Source organism: Carassius auratus, unplaced genomic scaffold (genome assembly GCF_003368295.1).
Source record: "Carassius auratus strain Wakin unplaced genomic scaffold, ASM336829v1 scaf_tig00005797, whole genome shotgun sequence".
Lineage (NCBI taxonomy): Eukaryota > Metazoa > Chordata > Actinopteri > Cypriniformes > Cyprinidae > Carassius > Carassius auratus.
In genome coordinates this window covers 33,848-53,306 of record NW_020523696.1, presented here as the reverse complement: position 1 = coordinate 53,306, position 19,459 = coordinate 33,848, and the positions used below count along the sequence as shown (strand labels likewise).

General features: G+C 40.1%; 2 protein-coding genes across 2 annotated transcripts; both read right to left on the bottom strand.

Annotated features, from left to right (window-relative positions):
* Window positions 1-8,192: 8,192 nt before the first annotated feature.
* On the bottom strand, window positions 8,193-12,446 carry LOC113071041 (uncharacterized). Its single transcript, XM_026244407.1, has 6 exons — window positions 11,947-12,446; window positions 11,731-11,839; window positions 10,643-10,726; window positions 9,668-10,076; window positions 9,008-9,167; window positions 8,193-8,713 (listed from the first exon to the last, which is right to left on the bottom strand). Exons 1-6 carry the CDS (start codon window positions 12,140-12,142, stop codon window positions 8,541-8,543), a joined length of 1,131 nt encoding a protein of 376 aa, XP_026100192.1. The 5' UTR covers window positions 12,143-12,446; the 3' UTR covers window positions 8,193-8,540.
* Window positions 12,447-14,000: 1,554 nt separating this feature from the next.
* On the bottom strand, window positions 14,001-15,904 carry LOC113071045 (zinc finger BED domain-containing protein 1-like). Its single transcript, XM_026244409.1, has 2 exons — window positions 15,433-15,904; window positions 14,001-15,049 (listed from the first exon to the last, which is right to left on the bottom strand). The coding sequence occupies exons 1-2, from the start codon at window positions 15,902-15,904 to the stop codon at window positions 14,001-14,003; spliced, it is 1,521 nt and encodes a 506-aa protein (XP_026100194.1).
* Window positions 15,905-19,459: the final 3,555 nt, after the last annotated feature.

Genomic DNA, 19,459 nt, shown 5'->3' with positions numbered 1-19,459 from the left:
CTCCAAGTTTATTCCTCTTGAGTCAGAGAGGCCAATGAGGTATGTGTTTTATCGTCTTAACTGGCTTCCATATGTGAACGTTTGTTACGTGATCGTGTGTTAATGTATAATTAGCCAATTAAGTGTATTTACTTGCTGGTGGAAATGTGCACTTTATTTATTCGTTTGTATGTATTTTTTTGTTTATTATTATGTGTAAAACATCTCTTTTAGAGGGTTAATTTAAGTTTGTGTATTTTCTTTCATAGTTCTGACGGCATTGTTGGGACATAAAAAAGGCTAAAAGACTAGCATGTACAAGACATGTTGAAGACTCGTGTCCAAATAAATGTCTGTTAAAACCAAGAACGACCTGAGCCTTTAATTCAACTCGAGGGGAGTAACAGTCAGAACTCAGCCTGTTTCGTGCTGGAGGAGAGGACAGCAGTGCCAGTCGCAGCGGAGCCGTAAATGAGCAGCTCGTTAAGTGGTGACGTCGCTCTCAAGCTTCAAAGGAAAGACGGGACTGCATACACATAAAGCCCAAATCAGCGCCATCCGGGGTCCAAGAGTGCAGCGTGGTTAAGCTAAGAAGTAGTAAAGCATTTAAAACAAGTTAAATGTGAAGAAGTAGATTAACCTTGCTAACTTTAAAGGGACTCTATTAAGTGCTTAAAGTTGTAATGTAAAGTGCAGTGGCCAAAAATCTAAGTGCAAGTTTAAATTATTGGTTGTTTAATATAAGGTGACTGTTACTAACCTTATTTGAAGTTAAGTACAAGTATTTTTGCTAATTTAGTTATTTAAGGGTGAAGTTTTTACTATTTAATTTTTTGTTTTATATTGAAGGTCATTTGTTTTTTATTTTATAACAAGTGAAAAGTATATTTCTTATTTTAAGGTGTTTGACACATTTAAGTTTATCTTTAAAGAAAGAAGCAATTTAAGTTTATAAGCATATTTAGTAGTGTGATATCACTTAATTGAGTTAAGGTCACACATAACAAAGTCTAAAACACACTAGAATAGTGACATGGCTGATCAAGAAGAATGTGACACTGAAGCTGTGGAGTTGCAGCAACAATTAAGTCCTGATTATGAAATTCTGGACACAAGCCCTCAAGAGCCAAGCACATGTCAAGCTGCTAAAGAAGAGAGCTTGAGGAAAAGCCAAAGAGTTAGGAAACTCACTGAAAAAGGCCAAGCACTGTATGAAGAGAAAGTGAATAAGCTTCAAACACGCTTTAAGGCAAGCTATGATGAATGGAAAGCTGCTGCAAAACAAGTTAAAAGAGCACTTGAAGCACCTGTCAGTATGAGATTATATGATCACATTGTCCAGATCCAACATACCTCAGCAGAAGTAAAACAAGCCTATGACAAGCTACGCAGTCATGAAACTCCAGATGGAGACACTCGTCGCAGAGTGGACACATGTGATGCTGTTTCTCAGAAGCTCATACAACAAGCTCAAGAATGTCTTGCAGAAGAAGGAAATGTAAAAGATCCAGCAAAGAGATCAACTCGCTGGAGTGAAGCCGGTTCAGTATTCATCTCAGCAGCGTCCCAAAAATCCAAAAGCTCAAGAAGTACATGTTCAAGTTCAAGCAGGTTGTCTATAAAGAAACAAGAAGCAGCAGCGGAACTAGCTGCAACTGAAGCCACTCTGAAAGTTATGGAGGAAATGGATCGCGAAAGAAATGAGCTTGAAAACCTTGAAGTAGAAAACCGACAAAGATTAGCAAAACAAGAAGCAGCAAATGCTGAAAAACTAAAAGCATTAGAACAGAAGCGAAGAGAGCTAGAACGTCTTGAAACTATAAAGAAAATGAATGCTGCCAAAGCACGACTGAAAGTGTATGAGCCAGAAGTTAACTCAGACGAAGAAATCTCAGACCTCCTACACGACAATGATAAAGATAGAAAAGCTGCTCCTAAACCAGTAAGTCTGCCTGAACGTCAGCTCGCACCATCACAACCCACTGCAAATCTGCAACAGTTTTCTGCTCCACAACAGACCACAAGGTGGCATCTTACAACTAATGCTACACAAGAAGATAGCACCACAGCACTAGCTAAAGCGTTAGCAGAGTCCATTAACATAAGCCGTCTACCAGTACCAGAGCCAGCTGTTTTCAATGGCGACCCTCTCAAGTACAAAGATTGGAAAATGTCATTTCAGACACTAATAGACAGGAAAAACATTCCAGTGAATGAAAAGATTTACTATCTCCGCAAGTATGTTGGTGGACCAGCCAGAAGAGCTGTCGAGAGTTACTTCCTGCTTGGTACAGATGCAGCGTACTATGCAGCATGGGACACTCTGGAGGAGAGATATGGAAGTTCATTTGTAATTGCCAAAGCCTTCAGAGATAAGCTAACAACATGGCCAAAGATTGGAACAAAGGACAGTGCTGAGTTACAAGAGTTCTCAGACTTTCTCAGAGGCTGTGAAGCTGCCATGCTACAAATCAAGAATCTTGAAGTTCTAAATGATTGCAGCGAAAATCAGAAAATGTTAAGCAAGCTTCCTGATTGGCTAACAGCTAGATGGAATAGGAAAGTCATTGAGGTTGAAGAGCAGCAAGGTTCTTTTCCAACATTCAGTAACTTTGTCGACTTCATCACAAGAGAAGCCAAGATAGCGTGCAACCCAGTAACGTCACTCCATGCTCTCAAGGGAAGTGACTCGGAGAGGGTTAAGCCTACAAAGACTCGAAGTGTTGGAGCTAAGGTACTGGCAAGCAGTGCAGAAGAGAAATCAAATACGAAGAAATGTGTCTTCTGTGAAAGATTATACCATAGCATTCACACATGTCGAAAATTCATAGACAAGCCAATAATGGAACGAGTCAAGTTCGTACAAATGAAAGGACTATGTTTCGGATGCCTCAACTCTGGACATCATTCAAAGAAATGTGGAAAGAGAAGTGTTTGTGACACATGCAAAGGAAAACACCCAACCTGTTTACATGAAGAACGGGACAAGGAAATCAGAAAGAACAAAGAAAGCGAGAAGGAACAAAAGGAAAGCAAAAGCACAAATGACACAAAAGAAATCAAACAAAATAAAGAAGCACCAAACGAGGCAACATCGCACCGTGTAGTCCAAAACAACAGCAGTAACCTCACATCCACAATTAGTCCAGTTTGGTTATCCACAACAAGCGAACCAGAACACGAAATCCTGCTGTATGCCCTTTTAGACAGTCAGAGCGACACAACATTCATTCTACAAGAAAAGGCAGATGCTCTGGATTCTGAAAAGAAACATGTACAGTTAAAGCTTTCTACACTGTCAGCCAGAGATACAGTCATTTCAAGTGAAAAGCTGTCAGGGCTGCAAGTCAGAGGCTTTTATTCCTCAAAGAGAATCCCTCTTCCTGTAACATATACAAGAGAGTTTATTCCTGCCAATCTAAATCACATCTCAACTCCTAAGACGGCAAGAGCATGGCCCCACCTAGAGCACCTTGCAGAAGAGATCGCCCCTCTCATAGAATGCGATGTTGGTCTGCTCATAGGTTACAACTGTTCACAAGCACTGTTACCCAGAGAAGTTGTGTCAGGAAAAGACAATGAGCCATTCGCACAAAGAACAGACTTGGGCTGGACAATAGTTGGTGGTGCTGACCCTTGTGTTGACTATGGTGATTCTATTGGAAGCAGCCATAGGATCATTGTCAAAGAAGTGACACCTAGCCAGTCATCAGATCAGTTACCAAATGAAGTCCATTACATTTGTCGCACACAAGTCAAAGAAGTAGTCACACCACCAGATGTGATTAAAATCCTTGAGTCTGACTTCAACGATAGAAAGGTGGAAGATTCTCACTTCTCTCAAGAGGATCTGCGCTTCATTTCTATAATGGAGGAAGGAGTTAAAATGAGAGCAGATGGATTTTGTGAGCTACCTTTGCCATTTAAAGAGGACAGACCAAGTCTGGCAAACAATAAGAGCTGTGCAGAACACCGACTCAAATGTCTAAAGAAAAGACTTGAAAGGGACAAACAATATCACAAAGACTACACAAAATTCATGAACGAAACAATTGAACGTGGAGAGGCAGAGAGGGTTCCACCTGAAGAATTGAACAAAAGCCTTGCCTGGTACATTCCACACCATGGGGTGTACCATCCCCAAAAACCTGGGAAAATAAGAGTAGTGTTTGATTGTTCAGCGAAATATGAAGGCATGTCATTAAACGATCACCTGCTCACAGGACCAGATCTAACAAACACCCTGATAGGTGTCTTGTGCCGCTTTCGCAAGGGTCCAGTGGCAGTGATGTGCGACATAGAACGTATGTTTTATCAGTTCAGAGTCAGAGCCGAAGATCAAGACTACTTCCGTTTCCTGTGGTGGGACAACGGAGACTTTCACTTAAGTCCATCAGTCTACCGAATGCGAGTCCATTTGTTCGGAGCCGCCTCTTCACCAGCCTGTGCAAACTTTGGCCTCAAGTACATTGCGGCGCAAGGTCAAGGCCAGTTCAGTGAAGCAACTATAAGATTCATTGAAAGAAACTTTTATGTGGATGATGGTCTCATCAGTTTCCACTCAGAAGAAGAGGCTATTAGTCTAGTCCATGAGGCGAAAAAACTCTGCAGTACTGGAAAATTGAGACTGCACAAGTTTGTTTCCAATAGCCCACAAGTTCTTGACTCTCTCCCTAAGGAAGATTGTGTAGAGACGGTAAGAAACCAAGATCTAGCCCTGGGCGAGCAACCGATCGAAAGAGCCCTAGGTGTTAAATGGGGGGTTGCCTCAGACCAATTCCAGTTTCGAGTAGTTGTGAATGAGCGTCCACTCTCCAGACGAGGAGACTTGTCAACTGTGGCCTCCATCTACGACCCACTTGGATTTGTGGCACCTTTCGTTCTACTTGGCAAGCAAATACTGCAACAAATGTGTCGTGACAAGACCGACTGGGACGAACCACTTTCAGATGAGCTCAAGCCACGATGGGAGTCCTGGCTTCTAGATCTCAAGAACCTTGCTAATGTCAAGATTGATCGCTGCTACCTTCCAGCCGATTTTGAAGAAGTTCAGAGATATGAACTCCACTATTTTTCAGATGCAAGTGTTGCAGGATATGGTGTCTGTACATATCTAAGAGCAATCAGTAGATCAGGACAAATCCACTGCTCACTTGTCATTGCCAAGTCCAGAGTAGCACCCACCAAGGTAACCACTGTGCCAAGACTGGAGTTGTCTGCAGCAGTAGTAGCAGTGCGCATAAGTGACCTGCTCAAAGGAGAACTAGAGTTGGAAAATGTTCAAGAATTCTTCTGGACGGATTCACAAGTTATCTTAGGATATATAAGCAATGAAGCAAGGCGTTTTCATGTCTTCGTAGCGAACCGTATCCAGCGCATCAAGGAAAGTACTAAACCAACACAATGGAAGTATGTCGCATCAGAAGACAACCCCGCTGACCATGCGTCTCGAGGACTCAAATCTAAAGAGCTCATTGCTTCCAACTGGTTTTGTGGTCCAAGTTTTCTCTGGCAAGATCAACTTCCCAGTGGAGAGATAAAGGTGGGAGAACTTGATACAGAGGACCCAGAAATACGCAAAGTTCTTGTACATCAGACCTTAACAACAGTGAATTCGCTGGCAGAACGCTTCCTGAAATTCTCCAGCTGGACAAGACTAACTAAAGCTATTGCAAGACTTACCAGATTTGTAAAGGAGTTTAAAGGCTCAATAAAGAGAACCAATAAAGCTACAAGTCTCGAAGAAAGGCAAGAAGCTGAGCTTACAATCATTGCCATAGTACAAGGATTAGTCTTCTCCAAAGAAGTCAAAGAACTTCAGTCCCAAAAGGAGTTAACCACTAAAGACAAAGCAAGCAGATTGTATCGTCTCAATCCCTTCCTGGACCACAAGGGCATCCTCAGAGTGGGAGGTAGATTAGGACATGCATCTCTACATCCACACATCAAACATCCGGTTATCTTACCAAAGACCAGCCACATCACCAAGTTACTGATTGATCATTATCATCAGCAAGTGAGACATCAAGGGCGTGGCATGACCATAAACGAACTGAGATCTAATGGCCTATGGATTCTCGGCTGTAGTCAAGCAGTATCATCGTTTATTTACAACTGTGTCAAATGCAGGAAATTCAGACGTCGAACAGAAGAACAAAAGATGGCAAACCTGCCTAGCGAAAGAATGGAGACAACTTCTCCCTTTACATATTGTGGGATGGATTGTTTCGGTCCGTTCTATATTAAAGAGGGAAGGAAAGAACTAAAACGCTATGGACTGCTTTTCACATGTTTGTGCTCTCGTGCAGTACATATAGAGTTGCTTGATGATTTATCAACTGATGCATTTCTCAACTCACTTCGTGCTTTCATTGCTCTACGTGGAAATGTCCGTCAACTGCAATCAGACCAAGGCACCAATTTTGTTGGAGCAAGACGGGAGTTCTTGGAAGCAGTAAAAGAAATGGACCAAGAATGCCTAAAACAACTAGGCTGCGAGTTTGTCATGAACCCACCCTCTGCCAGTCATATGGGTGGAGTCTGGGAAAGACAAATCCGAACAATCAGAGGTGTGTTAACATCCATCCTGGATCAGTCATCCCGAACCCTTGATAGTTCATCCTTAAGAACCTACCTATATGAAGTGATGGCAATCGTAAATAGCAGACCTATAACAGCACACCTACTCAATGATCCTACTGGACCTCAGCCACTTACACCCAATCTTCTCTTGACAATGAAATCGTCAATAATACTGCCTCCACCAGGAGATTTTGTAAAGGAAGACCTTTACCTTCGTAAAAGATGGCGTAGAGTGCAGTACTTGGCAAACGAATTTTGGCAAAGGTGGAAGAAAGAATATCTGTTGAGCCTACAACAAAGACAAAAGTGGCACAAGACAAACAGAAATGCAAAAGTCAATGACATAGTGATCATACAAGATGATACAACACCCAGAAATGATTGGAAGCTGGCTAAAGTTACTGCCGTGTACCCAAGTCAAGATGGATGCGTACGAAAAGTGCAGCTGCTAATCAGCGACTCAACATTAGATGACCATGGGAAGAGACTGAGTAAACCAGTTCATCTAATAAGACCAATTCACAAGACTGTCACATTACTGGAAGCAGATTAGTACAGCTCATTTTGGAAATCACAAGTGATTTGGTGGGAGTGTAGCTGCCGTCAGATGCAACTTCTCATATATTTCATTTATTACATGCACTTTACATTTAAAAGGTCAATTAATAGTTAAAATGTTCAGAATAATCATTAGAATAGATAAGTAATATATTTTTGTTAATACATGTCAATTAATTTCATATTATTCAGCTAAAACCTTAGAAAAGGGGGAATCCACTTATTTTTTATTTTTTGTTCCGCTTGGGAATTATTTAAATGTTGCTATCAGAATAGTTTCCGGTGCACTACCTGTAAGAAGAGCTGCACGAGGTGCCGTACTAGTAACCCATGTCTGTAAGAGTTAAGCATATGTGGTGCTAAGAAGAGATATCAAGTTTTTGTTTAAAAGAAGCTGTAACCCTCCAAGTTTATTCCTCTTGAGTCAGAGAGGCCAATGAGGTATGTGTTTTATCGTCTTAACTGGCTTCCATATGTGAACGTTTGTTACGTGATCGTGTGTTAATGTATAATTAGCCAATTAAGTGTATTTACTTGCTGGTGGAAATGTGCACTTTATTTATTCGTTTGTATGTATTTTTTTGTTTATTATTATGTGTAAAACATCTCTTTTAGAGGGTTAATTTAAGTTTGTGTATTTTCTTTCATAGTTCTGACGGCATTGTTGGGACATAAAAAAGGCTAAAAGACTAGCATGTACAAGACATGTTGAAGACTCGTGTCCAAATAAATGTCTGTTAAAACCAAGAACGACCTGAGCCTTTAATTCAACTCGAGGGGAGTAACATAAGATGTTAATATTTTTGTTACACAGCCAATATCCCCGAGTCTGGTGGACCCACCACATTATTAGGCTTTTAAATCAATACAGCCACAACAATTTATGTAAAAATAGTTAACAGATGTTTACTTTAGCTCAATATTACCAATGGTATATACATAATTTATGGTTCTTATTCGCCATTTACCCCTGTGAGATAACAATTATGATCATATGATAGTTTTTTTTTGTGTGTGAGAAAACATGGAAATTCAATTATAAAAAATAAAAATAAAAAAAATAGAAACAAGATTTTTTATCATTATTGGTGCTCATTTCTTAGAACTTTATTTAGAACAGGTGAAAGTGCTTGAAATGTAACAATTTTGTTACTTTGTGTGTGAATAGCAGGTGCAGAAAAAAAAACATTCGCGCACACAGACAAGACACAGCAGGCCCAGTTAGGAGGAGGACACAGTTAATAAATAGCGTAACTTTTTCTTTTAGCAAACATTGAAAATGGGTCTCACAGACCCGAACACCTTGGGTTAAACAAGCTAAAATAACAAGGATACCAGTAATAGAATTAATTACATTTTATTTAAGTAAAATTTATGACAACATGCTTTTGCACAGTGTTCCCTCACTGTCACATACAGAATTAGTTTCTTTCCACCTCAAACGAGCCTGAAGCCTGAAGTCCTTGTTGAGGGGTTGACTGTCGGGCCTGTCTATTACCCCCCCGGTCCCTAGCACCAATGAGCCACTTGGAGACCGCCTTCTCTGCATCTTTACGGGTGATTTGGCTGGTCATGGCGTTTTTCTTTAAGCCTCCTTCAAGAAACAAATATAACGATGACTTAATTCATACATGCCAACACAACACTCAGCCAGGACTGTAGACAACTATGTTAAAAAAAGAGCTATATAAATTAAGATTATTATTAGAAATAACACTCTTGAACACACAAGCTAAGCAACTGAGAGACATGTGCGAACACACTGCTCAGCCAGGACAACAAACGCTTCATTCACAATATTTAAAATTGACATGTTTATAACGTTAGGGTATTGTGACACCTTTCTATTATGGGTACAACTTAAAACATTATCCACATGCACACCTACCATATATTACTTCATACAGTTTTAAGGCCTTGAACTCTCTCTTCCCATTTCGGCCCACAAAGTTATACTGCCTGGATAGGCCATGGTCTAGGAGAAAAGTCATCATCCTTTTTGTGGCCTCGTCAACAGTCCCCCCTCCTATGTCAGTCACAGCTGCAACCTGAGGGGGAACAAAGGCAATACAAAGCAAATTTATCTACAGTATATTGCTCACTGGAGTAAACCACTCAACATGAAAGAACTGCCAGAAGCATGGGTGTGAGCTAGGCGTGGAACGGTACATGTATTCGTATTGAATCGAAATGGTAGGGGCATCACTACATTGATTAAAAAATAAAAATCTAATGTTTTTAATGGTAGTATTATTTCATACAGAAATAAAGTATTTATAATTCAGATGAGAATAAAGTTAGTGTTAATTAAAATGAAGGAAAACAAATATATTGATCTGAAATATAGCAAATTAACTTTAAATTCATTCAGATACAATTACCAAACATATCTCAAGGTATTTTTTGTCTCTTTATTAATTTAATAAACTAATTATCTAAAACTTGTCAAAAAGTTGTGAGCACACTTGGGAAGTTTCAGATCAAATTCACTGCAAGCCCCCCAATAAAATTTAATTGAGTTGCACTACCCTAGACTTAACATGCATACCAGTTCGGACATGAAGTTTGGGTTTGCCAGTTTTTCTTCCACGATTTCCACATCCCTAACTGTCTTTAGGGGGAAACCCTCGGGGGTAGAAGAGAAGGTGGTGCCGATGTTGCCACGCTGTTGTAGAAGCATTTGTAACATCCTCCCCTGGATTTTTTGTGTCTCTTTCATCTCCTCAATCAGTGTTAAGATGCGAACAAACATGTTGCCCCTGATTTGTCTTTGAGAGGTTTCTGGTGACATGGTGACGTGGTGATGGGTTGAAACATCAGGCCATCTCAGGTTACCCAGAGGTGGTGGAAGTGTCGGCCTAGCAGATGATGGTGAAGAACTGAGGGTGGATGGAGGCGGTGGAGGTGTCAGCACAGACCTGAGGGTGGATGGAGGCGGTGGAGGTGTCAGCACAGACCTCAGGGTGGATGCAGGCGGTGCAGGTGTCAGCACAGACCTCAGGGTGGATGCACCATACAAAAATCAACACTGTAAAAATCTCGTACAACAACAAAAAAAATCTTAGTACTAATTTCTCCTAGCTTTTTCTTTTTGACTCAACTTTTGTAAATAACAGTACGAACTGAAAATAAGTTGTCTGTGATAAAAAAAAAAAAAAAGTTTAGTTGAGTCAACTTGACATTATTTGTTTTCTGGAGATGTGCCACTATTCTGTAACAAATCTTTTGAAGTTGAGGCAATTCAACATCTTGTGTCTATTCGAAGCAAAAGTTCTTATTAAGAATAAACAGGTTCAGATGTTCTAATCTTTTTTGTCAGAAATAAGATTAGTGATTTATTCTAGTTTATGAGGCTGAAAACTTGATCATCTTGGTTTCTTTCTAAGCAACAAATTATGTGTTTTGCTAAACACTGTTCAAAGACCCCAAACTCGCACAAAAAAAGCCAAGAATCAAACCACCCAACCAAAGGAAATGATCATCACCTAAATGGTAAAAAAATTTACAGTATGGAGGTGATTACCTGAGGGTGGATGGAGGTGTAGGCCTGATTTGGCTGCCGGACCAATTGACATCATCCTCATCGTCACTGGACAAAATCACTCGTCTAGAAATTCATAATATACAAGCACATCAATGAGTTAAAGCACTTTAAAAAACAGTTGGTTAAAAAAATATATATATACATTTTGGACAACAGATGATACCACTAAACATAGGGTTCGTACACATTTCCATCAGAAAATTTCCATGACTGATCTATATACAGTATGACAACACTCTGGGTACCAGAGAGACACTCGCATGGATCCTTAGCATCTGTTCCAACACCCCATTCCACCTTCAGGCATGCACACATCCATTTGTATACATCTCTTTTAACCCTCTAAACATGTGATTGTTACTTTTATTAATTGATTACATTTAATTTTATTATTGGTTAATTGTATATCTGTTGTCTACCTCCCTAGTTTTGACAGCTTTGAGCCAAATACCGTATTTTTCGGGACTATTAGTCGCACCTAAGTATAAGTCGCATCAGTCCAAAAATATTTCATGATGAGGAAAAAAACATATAAGTCGCACTGGGCTATAAGTCGCATTGATTTAGAACCAAGAACCAAGAGAAAACAATACTGTCTACAGCCGCGAGAGGGCGCACTATGTGTTCAGTGCTCCTGTCACCTATCAGATCGGCTGCATATTTATCTACCTGCAGTTTGTAATCTGCAGAATAGGATTTTCTTTTGGGGGCATTTTGTTTGCATTCAGTCTTTTTCAGTTGTCTTTAAGTTAATATTTCAGTTAACAGATTTCAGTTGTTTTCAGTTAATGTTTTCAGTGGTATGCTACAGGAGCACTGAGCAGCATAGAGCACCCTCTCGCGGCTGTAGACGGTAATGTTTTCTCTCCGTTCATGTCAAATTAATTTTGATAAGTCACACCTGACTATAAGTCGCAGGACCAGCCAAACTATGAAAAAAAGTGTGACTTATAGTCCGGAAAATACGGTACACTTAACAAAACTCCCACAAAACTTGTCCTTCCTGTGTCATTGGGAAATTCAAATTTTCATCATCCATTTAGTAGTAGTAGTTCAAATACCCTCACCTCTTTTTGCGCTTCCCCCTTCCCATATTCTCTGTAGAATCAGATTCGGTTGGTACATCTGTGTTCTGTTCATACTCGACTAATTTTGTGCGGGCAATTTCATACGTTGCTTTGGGAGACAGACAAATGAGTGGCAATTAGTTTCATTCAGAGCTAATTTAAACTGAACCAACAGTGAACTCATGTCAGATAATCTCGTACAAATGGACACCTTACCGACTTTTCTCTTGACAGTCAACTTGTATGTCGCCCAGTCAGTGTGAGGGTCCTGTTGCTCTATGACCGCCTTTGCCATGTTCATCCTTGCTGGTGGCCAGTAGCATTCATCTTCCTCAGGCCCAATAAACCACTTGGTCGGTATAACTGCCAATCCTCCACTATTTATAAATCCAACTATCGCGAAAGGTAACATGCTTAAAGAAAAACAAATACATACAAAAAAAAAATTAAAACAAACAATAAAAAATAATAATAAATAGCACACTAGTGCAGGAGTGGCAATGCCACGTATCCAGTCTTGAGTGGCAATAACACCATTTTTGTTTTTAACTCCTCCACAGGTAACAGCTGCAAGTCTTCAGATAAATTAAAAACAAAAAGAATTCCAAGACATGATGAGTCCATTGGATAGGTGAAAAAGGATTTGGCAGTTTCAAAGAAATTACACAGGACTTTAACAATTCCAGAATGTGACAAAATGTTCCGCACAATAAGAATCCTTCCCCTACAGAAAAACAGTCATCACCACGAGAGGAGGAGATCAGTGTCTGTCCATCATTGTAACGCCTGTATTGTTCCCATGTTGCAATTGAATTAATCAATGGTCCAGAAAAGTGGAGCTGTTTAAGTGAGCTGAAAACTGATGTGGTCTTTTGGCTTGCCACTTTCTGCTTCTCATGGATTCGCCTGACGAGTTGTTGGACAGGGTTTTGAGGCCGACGGACAAGTTTTTTCAGTTTACCTAAAAATGTCTCAAAGGGAAAAGCTGAAACACTATCTAACGGGCCGAAATTTCGTGCATCTTGAGCTAGGTGGATCAATGAATGCATGTTATAGCTGACAAATTCAGCACCATAAATTGCAGCAAAATCTGTTACAAAGAGTTTCAAAATCTCCTCAGCATAGTCACAATTGTCAGGAGAACATAAGGCAGGACTCAGAAGTATTCTCATAGATACTGATAGAAGTAAAAAGTTTCTGTACATTATACTGGGTATATTATTGAGGAGAACAACAGGCCCAGTGTAAAGTAAAAATTGCCGAAGCTCTGTAGCTTTCCATGTGCTGAATTCAAACAAGGATCGTGGTTTCCTTGCAAAATTGCTAGGTAAATATTGCCTGTAGGGATGGGCGATATGGCCTAAAATCCATATTGCGATATACATTGCAGCCTCTTGCGATAACGATATATATTGCGATATATAAATTATAATGGAACCATTTCAGAACAGGTTACACAGACCCTTAGGAAAGCCAAACAGCTAAATGTTTTTTGTTTTTTTTAAGAAATAAAGAAACGCATGTTGTTTTGATTACATTTATTGTGCAAAAGCAAAACTGTAATTATACAACAAAATGTTGCAGATAAATAAGTCTTTCCTTCTAAAAGACACTATACTTAAAGTCCTTGGTTCTTAAATGCCACTCAAGTTGCAGAGAACAGAAAAACTGGTGTTTTTTTAGTTAAGGAACATACACTGTACTGAAAATACTTCCAGTATTAATTAGGAAAAGAAAATTATTTTGTGTAAATGCACAGATACTTTAAATAAAAACATATTTCAAACCTGCAGCCGAGGTAACGCATTTGGTTTTAAACATTTTGTTCTCCTAATGAAATTAAAACTGGTGTCTTGTTAATAAAGGAACGGACACTGTGAATTAGGGATATACTTCCGGTATAAGGCATGGCTATTTTAAATAAAGAAAATTCTTCCAAGTGTAGTGCACATAAACTTCAAATGAAAACATTATAAAGTGCTAAATGAAAGCACAAAATGAATAAATAACATACTTTCAGTATAAGGAACATATACGTCAACTAAAGAAAAGTTTTAAAGTATTAAAGTTTCTCTACAGTAGTGCCATGCCATATATAAAGTAAAAAGTGCAAATGTAGTTTTAGTTATTTTCTTAAAGGACACAAAATATGCTAAGAACAGGAAAAACTGTCTGGTGTCTTCTCAGTTAAAAAGCAACAACAACGAACCCTAAAATCAGGCACTCACTGAGATTTTGTTTAATACACACCATTTGTCATTTGTTAAGCCCTAAAGATTATTAGCCAGGAACACAAGCTTGTCCACAGTCTCTGGCTTCAACAGAGACCGGTGGCATGTAACAATGTTGCCACCAAAGCTAAATGCCCTTTCCGAAGGAGCACTTGTGGCCGGGATACAGAGATATTTCTGGGCCAGTCTAGCCACCCTTGGAAAATTAGCTTGGTACAGCCGCCACCAGTCCAGTGGATCAGTCTCTCCATCAACCTGCATTGTCTGCAGGTAACTTCTTAGCTCCACTTCGATGGCCTCTCGGTCAGCAAGAGCAGCTGTGCCATCGGAGGAGGCCTTTTTGAAAAAGCTTCCCAGGCTCCGTTTTACCTTCTTTGATTGACTCTCAACAGCTACTTCAGCAGCTTCAGCACCATCAGCTGCAGCTTCTGTGCTTGTGTGTGGTAGTGGCTCTCTGACCATTGCAGCTTGCACCTCCAACAGTGACAGAATTTCTGCTACCGCTCTGGTCTTGATCAACTCCTGGCGGTCATCAGCTATATATGCATCTTTAAACCGTGGGTCGACCAAGGAGGCCATATCCAGCAGGTCAACCGTTTTTGGGTCCGAGTACTTCTCGTTTAAGTACTCTAGGATGACTCTTTTCATGTCCTTGGTCAGCTCGGTGTCATCATCAGCTGCAGCAAGAACAGTGTTGTTGAAAAGATGGAGAACAGGTTTGACATACGACACACTAACATAATCTTCACCACACAGCGCGTCTGTGAATTCCAGCAGTGGGCCGAGGGTCCGGCTTATAGATTCCAACACATCTGTATCTTGCCAAGTGGGTACCAGGTGTTTGGTTTTCTTGTCTGCTTTCAGTACCTGTGATAGTGCCTTCTCTTGTTCAAGCACCCTCTGGATCATCATCTGGCGTGACCCCCACCTTGTTGGTGTTTCTGTGATGAGCCGATGAAAGGGAAGATGGTGCTCTGCCTGGGCTTTCTTCAACTCTTTTCTTCTTTTCCAAGAGTATGAAAAGGCACTCACAATCTCCTTGCATACGCCAACAGCACGGTCAGTTCGGGGGTCTTTCATACTTTTTTCTGTTGACAAATTTGTAAGATATTATTAGTTAATTTCATCTATAATCTCTCTCTCTCCCCACACACACTGAACAACCATCATTACAACTATTGAAATGTTTGATTAGGATTGAATGAACAACATTTAACACATATGCAACATTAAAATAGCATTGGGTAAACAACTGAACAGAGGCAAATTCTACATCTTTAAACGCAAATGCAACATTACTATGCAGTAATATAGGCAACTATTACAGTATAACTTTTAAAATATTATAATTATGCACTATTATAATTATATATATATATATATATATATATATATATATATATATATATATATATATTATTATTTTTATTTTATTTATTTATTATGCATTTGCACAATTTTTTTTACCTACCGATGGCGAGGTGCAGCCTGTGTCCAAAGCATTGCAGCCTGGTCCAATCATTCAGAGACGCTGCCTTGACCACGTTCGTTCCGTTATCAGTAGTAATGCAAACTTGGCTTTCTTCTTTAAAACCCCATGACTCAAGCGCTTCCTTGAGTCCTTGTGCTATCTCCTCGGCCGTATGTTCAGCGGGGAAGTACGACGTCTGCAAACACCGGCTGCCAAGATTCCAATCATCCGTTATATAGTGAATGGTCAGACTGAGGAAAGGCTCCATGGTACGGCTCGACCATAGGTCCGTTGTAGTAGCAAAGTATTTCAAGTCACACAGCTCTTTTTCAACATTTTCGCGGAGCTCGGCATACAATTTTGGCATCTCGGTTTCTGTGAAGTATTTGCGGCTTGGCACCTCATATCGTGGAACAATAGCTCTGATCATGGCTTTAAAGCCGCGTCTCTCTACCGTTTGAAAAGGGACCATGTCCTTACACAAGTAAACAGTTATGGCCCTGGTAATTTCAATCCATCGCGGGCTCTTCCTAATATATGGAGTACCTTTTGAAAATGACTGTTGGATTGAGGTTTGGATCAGTTCCTGTTTTTTCTGTCCTGCGTTCTTCGTACTGGACTTTGCGGTTGGCTGCATTGCCTGGCAATGCTGGTATTCAACGACATGTTTAGTTTTGAGATGGTAGAACAGATTAGTCGTGTTACCGCTCTTAGCTGGAACTTTTGCCCCACACACTCTACAGAGTATATTTTTCTGCTGCTTATCGGACGGCATAAATCCAAACCAAGTCCAAATAATAGATGTTGCACCGGTCTTTTTCACGAGCTCCTCTGTTTCGCTGACGTTTTCAGCCATGTTTATTAAAGATGACGATGAATATGATGATTCGTTGCAGCCGGCTGCAGCTCGTGGCTCTAAATTTCGCGGGTAGGTTGCGTCATCAACATGCATTATCGCGATAGTGCAATAGAATTAAAATCTCTATCGTAGGCCAATTTTGTATCGCTTATATCGCATATCGTTTATATCGCCCATTACTAATTGCCTGATAGAAACCATATATGCTGACATTACAACAAAAAACTTCATAGATTGCCTGCATTTCAGCGGCCCCTTCAACCAAAGAAATATTAACTTACGCATTGCCCCCAAGCAGACAAGGTGCATATAATCTAACACAAAACTGGTAACTAAACCTATACCCAGGTCATTTAGGGGGGAGGCTGACAGTTGGTGCTGTTGATAGCCTTGCCTGCCAAATTGCTCATCTGTCCTGAGCTCTGCTGATATTTCAGGATAAGCCACCTTCCCATTAATGTACTGGCCTTTTTGAGTGCACCTCTCACACCCATAATAGCCCGTATGGCCTTTGGAGCATTTAAGAAAGGCACGAGCAGGTGCATCACAAATAAAAGCATCAGGTAATGGTACCCTGAAATGTACACCATTGTACACAATACCACTCTGAGAAATTGCTTTCATATCTACAATGAATTCTTGTAAATACTCTTGCACATTTGTGGGTTTGGACACACCAGAGTACACTCCAATTACAAAGACACTAGAATTTCCTTAATCATACCCAGAATAGGCCACAGACTCAAACTGGAGCTACGGAATAAGGGCAATCCATCGATGTTAATTCGAAGTGTGAGAGTATCAGTCACATTTGCTAAATGTCCTAAAGATGTTAGTTCAGCTATGAGAGCATTTTCGATTCCAAAGTGGTAGTAGGACCCCCCAGCCATATTCGCCACATTGCAAGATCTGTCAGTTGACATAAGAGTTCTGCCATCCATTGGGATATCAAGACCCTTTCTCCTTAGGATTTTAAGAAGTGCAGACAGCGCTGTTTGTGGTATGTTGAATTCTGCAGCCCACTCTGCAATCCCATGCGAATCATCATCATTGTCATCTTCCAAGTCAGAACACACATCTCCATGCAAATCACAGTCGCTATCACAACCAGGCATATCACCTGGAACCCGGTTTTCAGAATCCAAATCATCAAATGAGGAAATGTTAAAATCATAAAAAGAATCTGAGGAATTTTCATCTTCTAAATCAATTGATGAATTCTCAAAACAGTTCTGATCACAAGCATCGTAGAAAGTGTCCATGGAATCTTCGCTTTCAGTATGCTCTAACAAATCATCCAGTTGGTACTCGTTTTCAGAATCATGTGCCAACAAATCATCAATCATAGACTCCTTTTCAAGGAAACGCAAATGTTCCTCCACTTTCGCTGATATTTTCCTCCTTTTAGTTCTTTCTGAACACTCCATTATTCTATATTAAAAAAATAGAAAATAAAAAAAAGCATTTTAGTTTTTAGCTATGATTACAGGGGATCGGGAATGACAAACTCTAGAGTACAATTGCAAATCATATAGTTTGGTAAGCTGGTATTAATGTGGCTGATTCTACCATCTGTTCTAGTAGCCTTCAATTTTATAAGTAAACTATTTGAAAGATAGCATTTATCTCTCTGTTAAGGCCGAACCCTTTACTATCGTGTTTCAATTGATTTTGATTAATATGCGCGAGGGAGAGAGAGCCAGACAGCGCTCGTGCTGTTTGAAGACCGCAAGAGTGTGCAACAAGTGCAAACATTAAAATGCCACCAGATGGTAAAAGCGGAGAAATTGACATTTTAGAGGGTTTTTTTTTTAACAGCTTGCTAACTGCCTGTTCGACTGCCTTGCTAACAAGTTCGCAATCAAATCCTTCTAAACAATATATTCAAATCAACCACTCAAAATAAGCTATGCATGATATTTACTTGATAAATTAAACTCGTCTGTTCAACGCATGCTTAACCAGGTTCAATTGTTTACATTCGCGAAAAGCTAGTCCCTGGCCTCTTAACTAATACTTTCCAAAAAAGCTTTTGGTTAACATACATCATACTGTAAAATCATCCCCTGTTTATTATACATTGAAGCAGAGTCTTACCTGTCTTTTGTCCAGTCGACACCGTAATGGATCCTTAACGGACAGCAGACTCAAGGCGAAGGCGGCAAAATTGTTGCTGGGCAAACTTCTTTCGCTCAGTGATGGGGGTGGAGCTTTCCGGATGTGCGCTGCACACAGTGCGCACTGCTTAGGTTTGAACATTTTGTGCAACCTGCTGTGGCAAACTTGTCTGTTGAAAGTTGTATAGTGCTTCAGACCACTATTAAATTGCTATGGCTTCTAAATAGCTTAATAGTCTAATAATATTCATATAAAAAGTGACCCTAGCCTAGTGGCTATTGTTAAAAAAAGCATCCATGTCTGACATAATTAATTTTGAATATATATATAAAAACATAATATCTTGTGGAGCCCTAGCTGGAGCCCACTGAGTTTAGCCCATCTACTGCCCATGTGGGGCCCAACAACAAAGCCCACTCTGAGCCCATGCCCAGCCAAAGCCCAACTAGCCCAAGTGAGGCCCATGTGGGCCCCAAGTGGACGTGTTTGCAGGGTATTCATATTTCATATAGTTTGATTGCCAGTGCGTGTTCCACTGCCGAATCAAATTTGATATTCGACTCCCCTAAGTTAACGTTAAACATTAGAGAACAATGTTTGTCCATTTGTATCCGTTCACAAAGTGAATGCAATCTCGCGTAACACTGCGTGTGTCCGAGAGTAATTTGAATGGGAGTGTTTTAAAAGCTTGATCAAGTAAATTTTAACTGTATACGAACAGCGAAGGAAACCTTTTGTGTTTGTGTCCAGAAAAACTGGCACGGAGATTCAGATTGCTGAGATTGATATAATAACTACAGCAGGAAGCTGCTATTTGAATTAAGATAAATTTAACTCTATACAAACTGAGAGTTTAAGTGCCACATCGCAAAACCAACTGAAGGCGGTGTTGTTATTTGTACAGTGTTGAAATGAGCCGACATTTCATGTAACATGCTTAACTGTATTTGCAACGATGCAACGATTCATGTGCTAATCCACTAGAATGTGTTTTGGTTGCCATAGTGACGACCGTGACCCGGAAGCCTAACGTACTTCCGGAGCAACTCT

Coding starts and splice junctions, on each gene's coding strand:
- LOC113071041 (XM_026244407.1), bottom strand. CDS start 12,142: ATGTTACCTTTCGCGATAGTTGGATTTATAAATAGTGGAGGATTGGCA. Junction 11,840..11,946: donor GACTGTCAAGAGAAAAGTCG/GTAAGGTGTCCA, acceptor TGTCTCCCAAAG/CAACGTATGAAATTGCCCGC. Junction 10,077..10,642: donor ACACCTCCATCCACCCTCAG/GTAATCACCTCC, acceptor ATCCACCCTGAG/GTCTGTGCTGACACCTCCAC.
- LOC113071045 (XM_026244409.1), bottom strand. CDS start 15,904: ATGGTCCCTTTTCAAACGGTAGAGAGACGCGGCTTTAAAGCCATGATC. Junction 15,050..15,432: donor CAGGCTGCACCTCGCCATCG/GTAGGTAAAAAA, acceptor ATTTGTCAACAG/AAAAAAGTATGAAAGACCCC.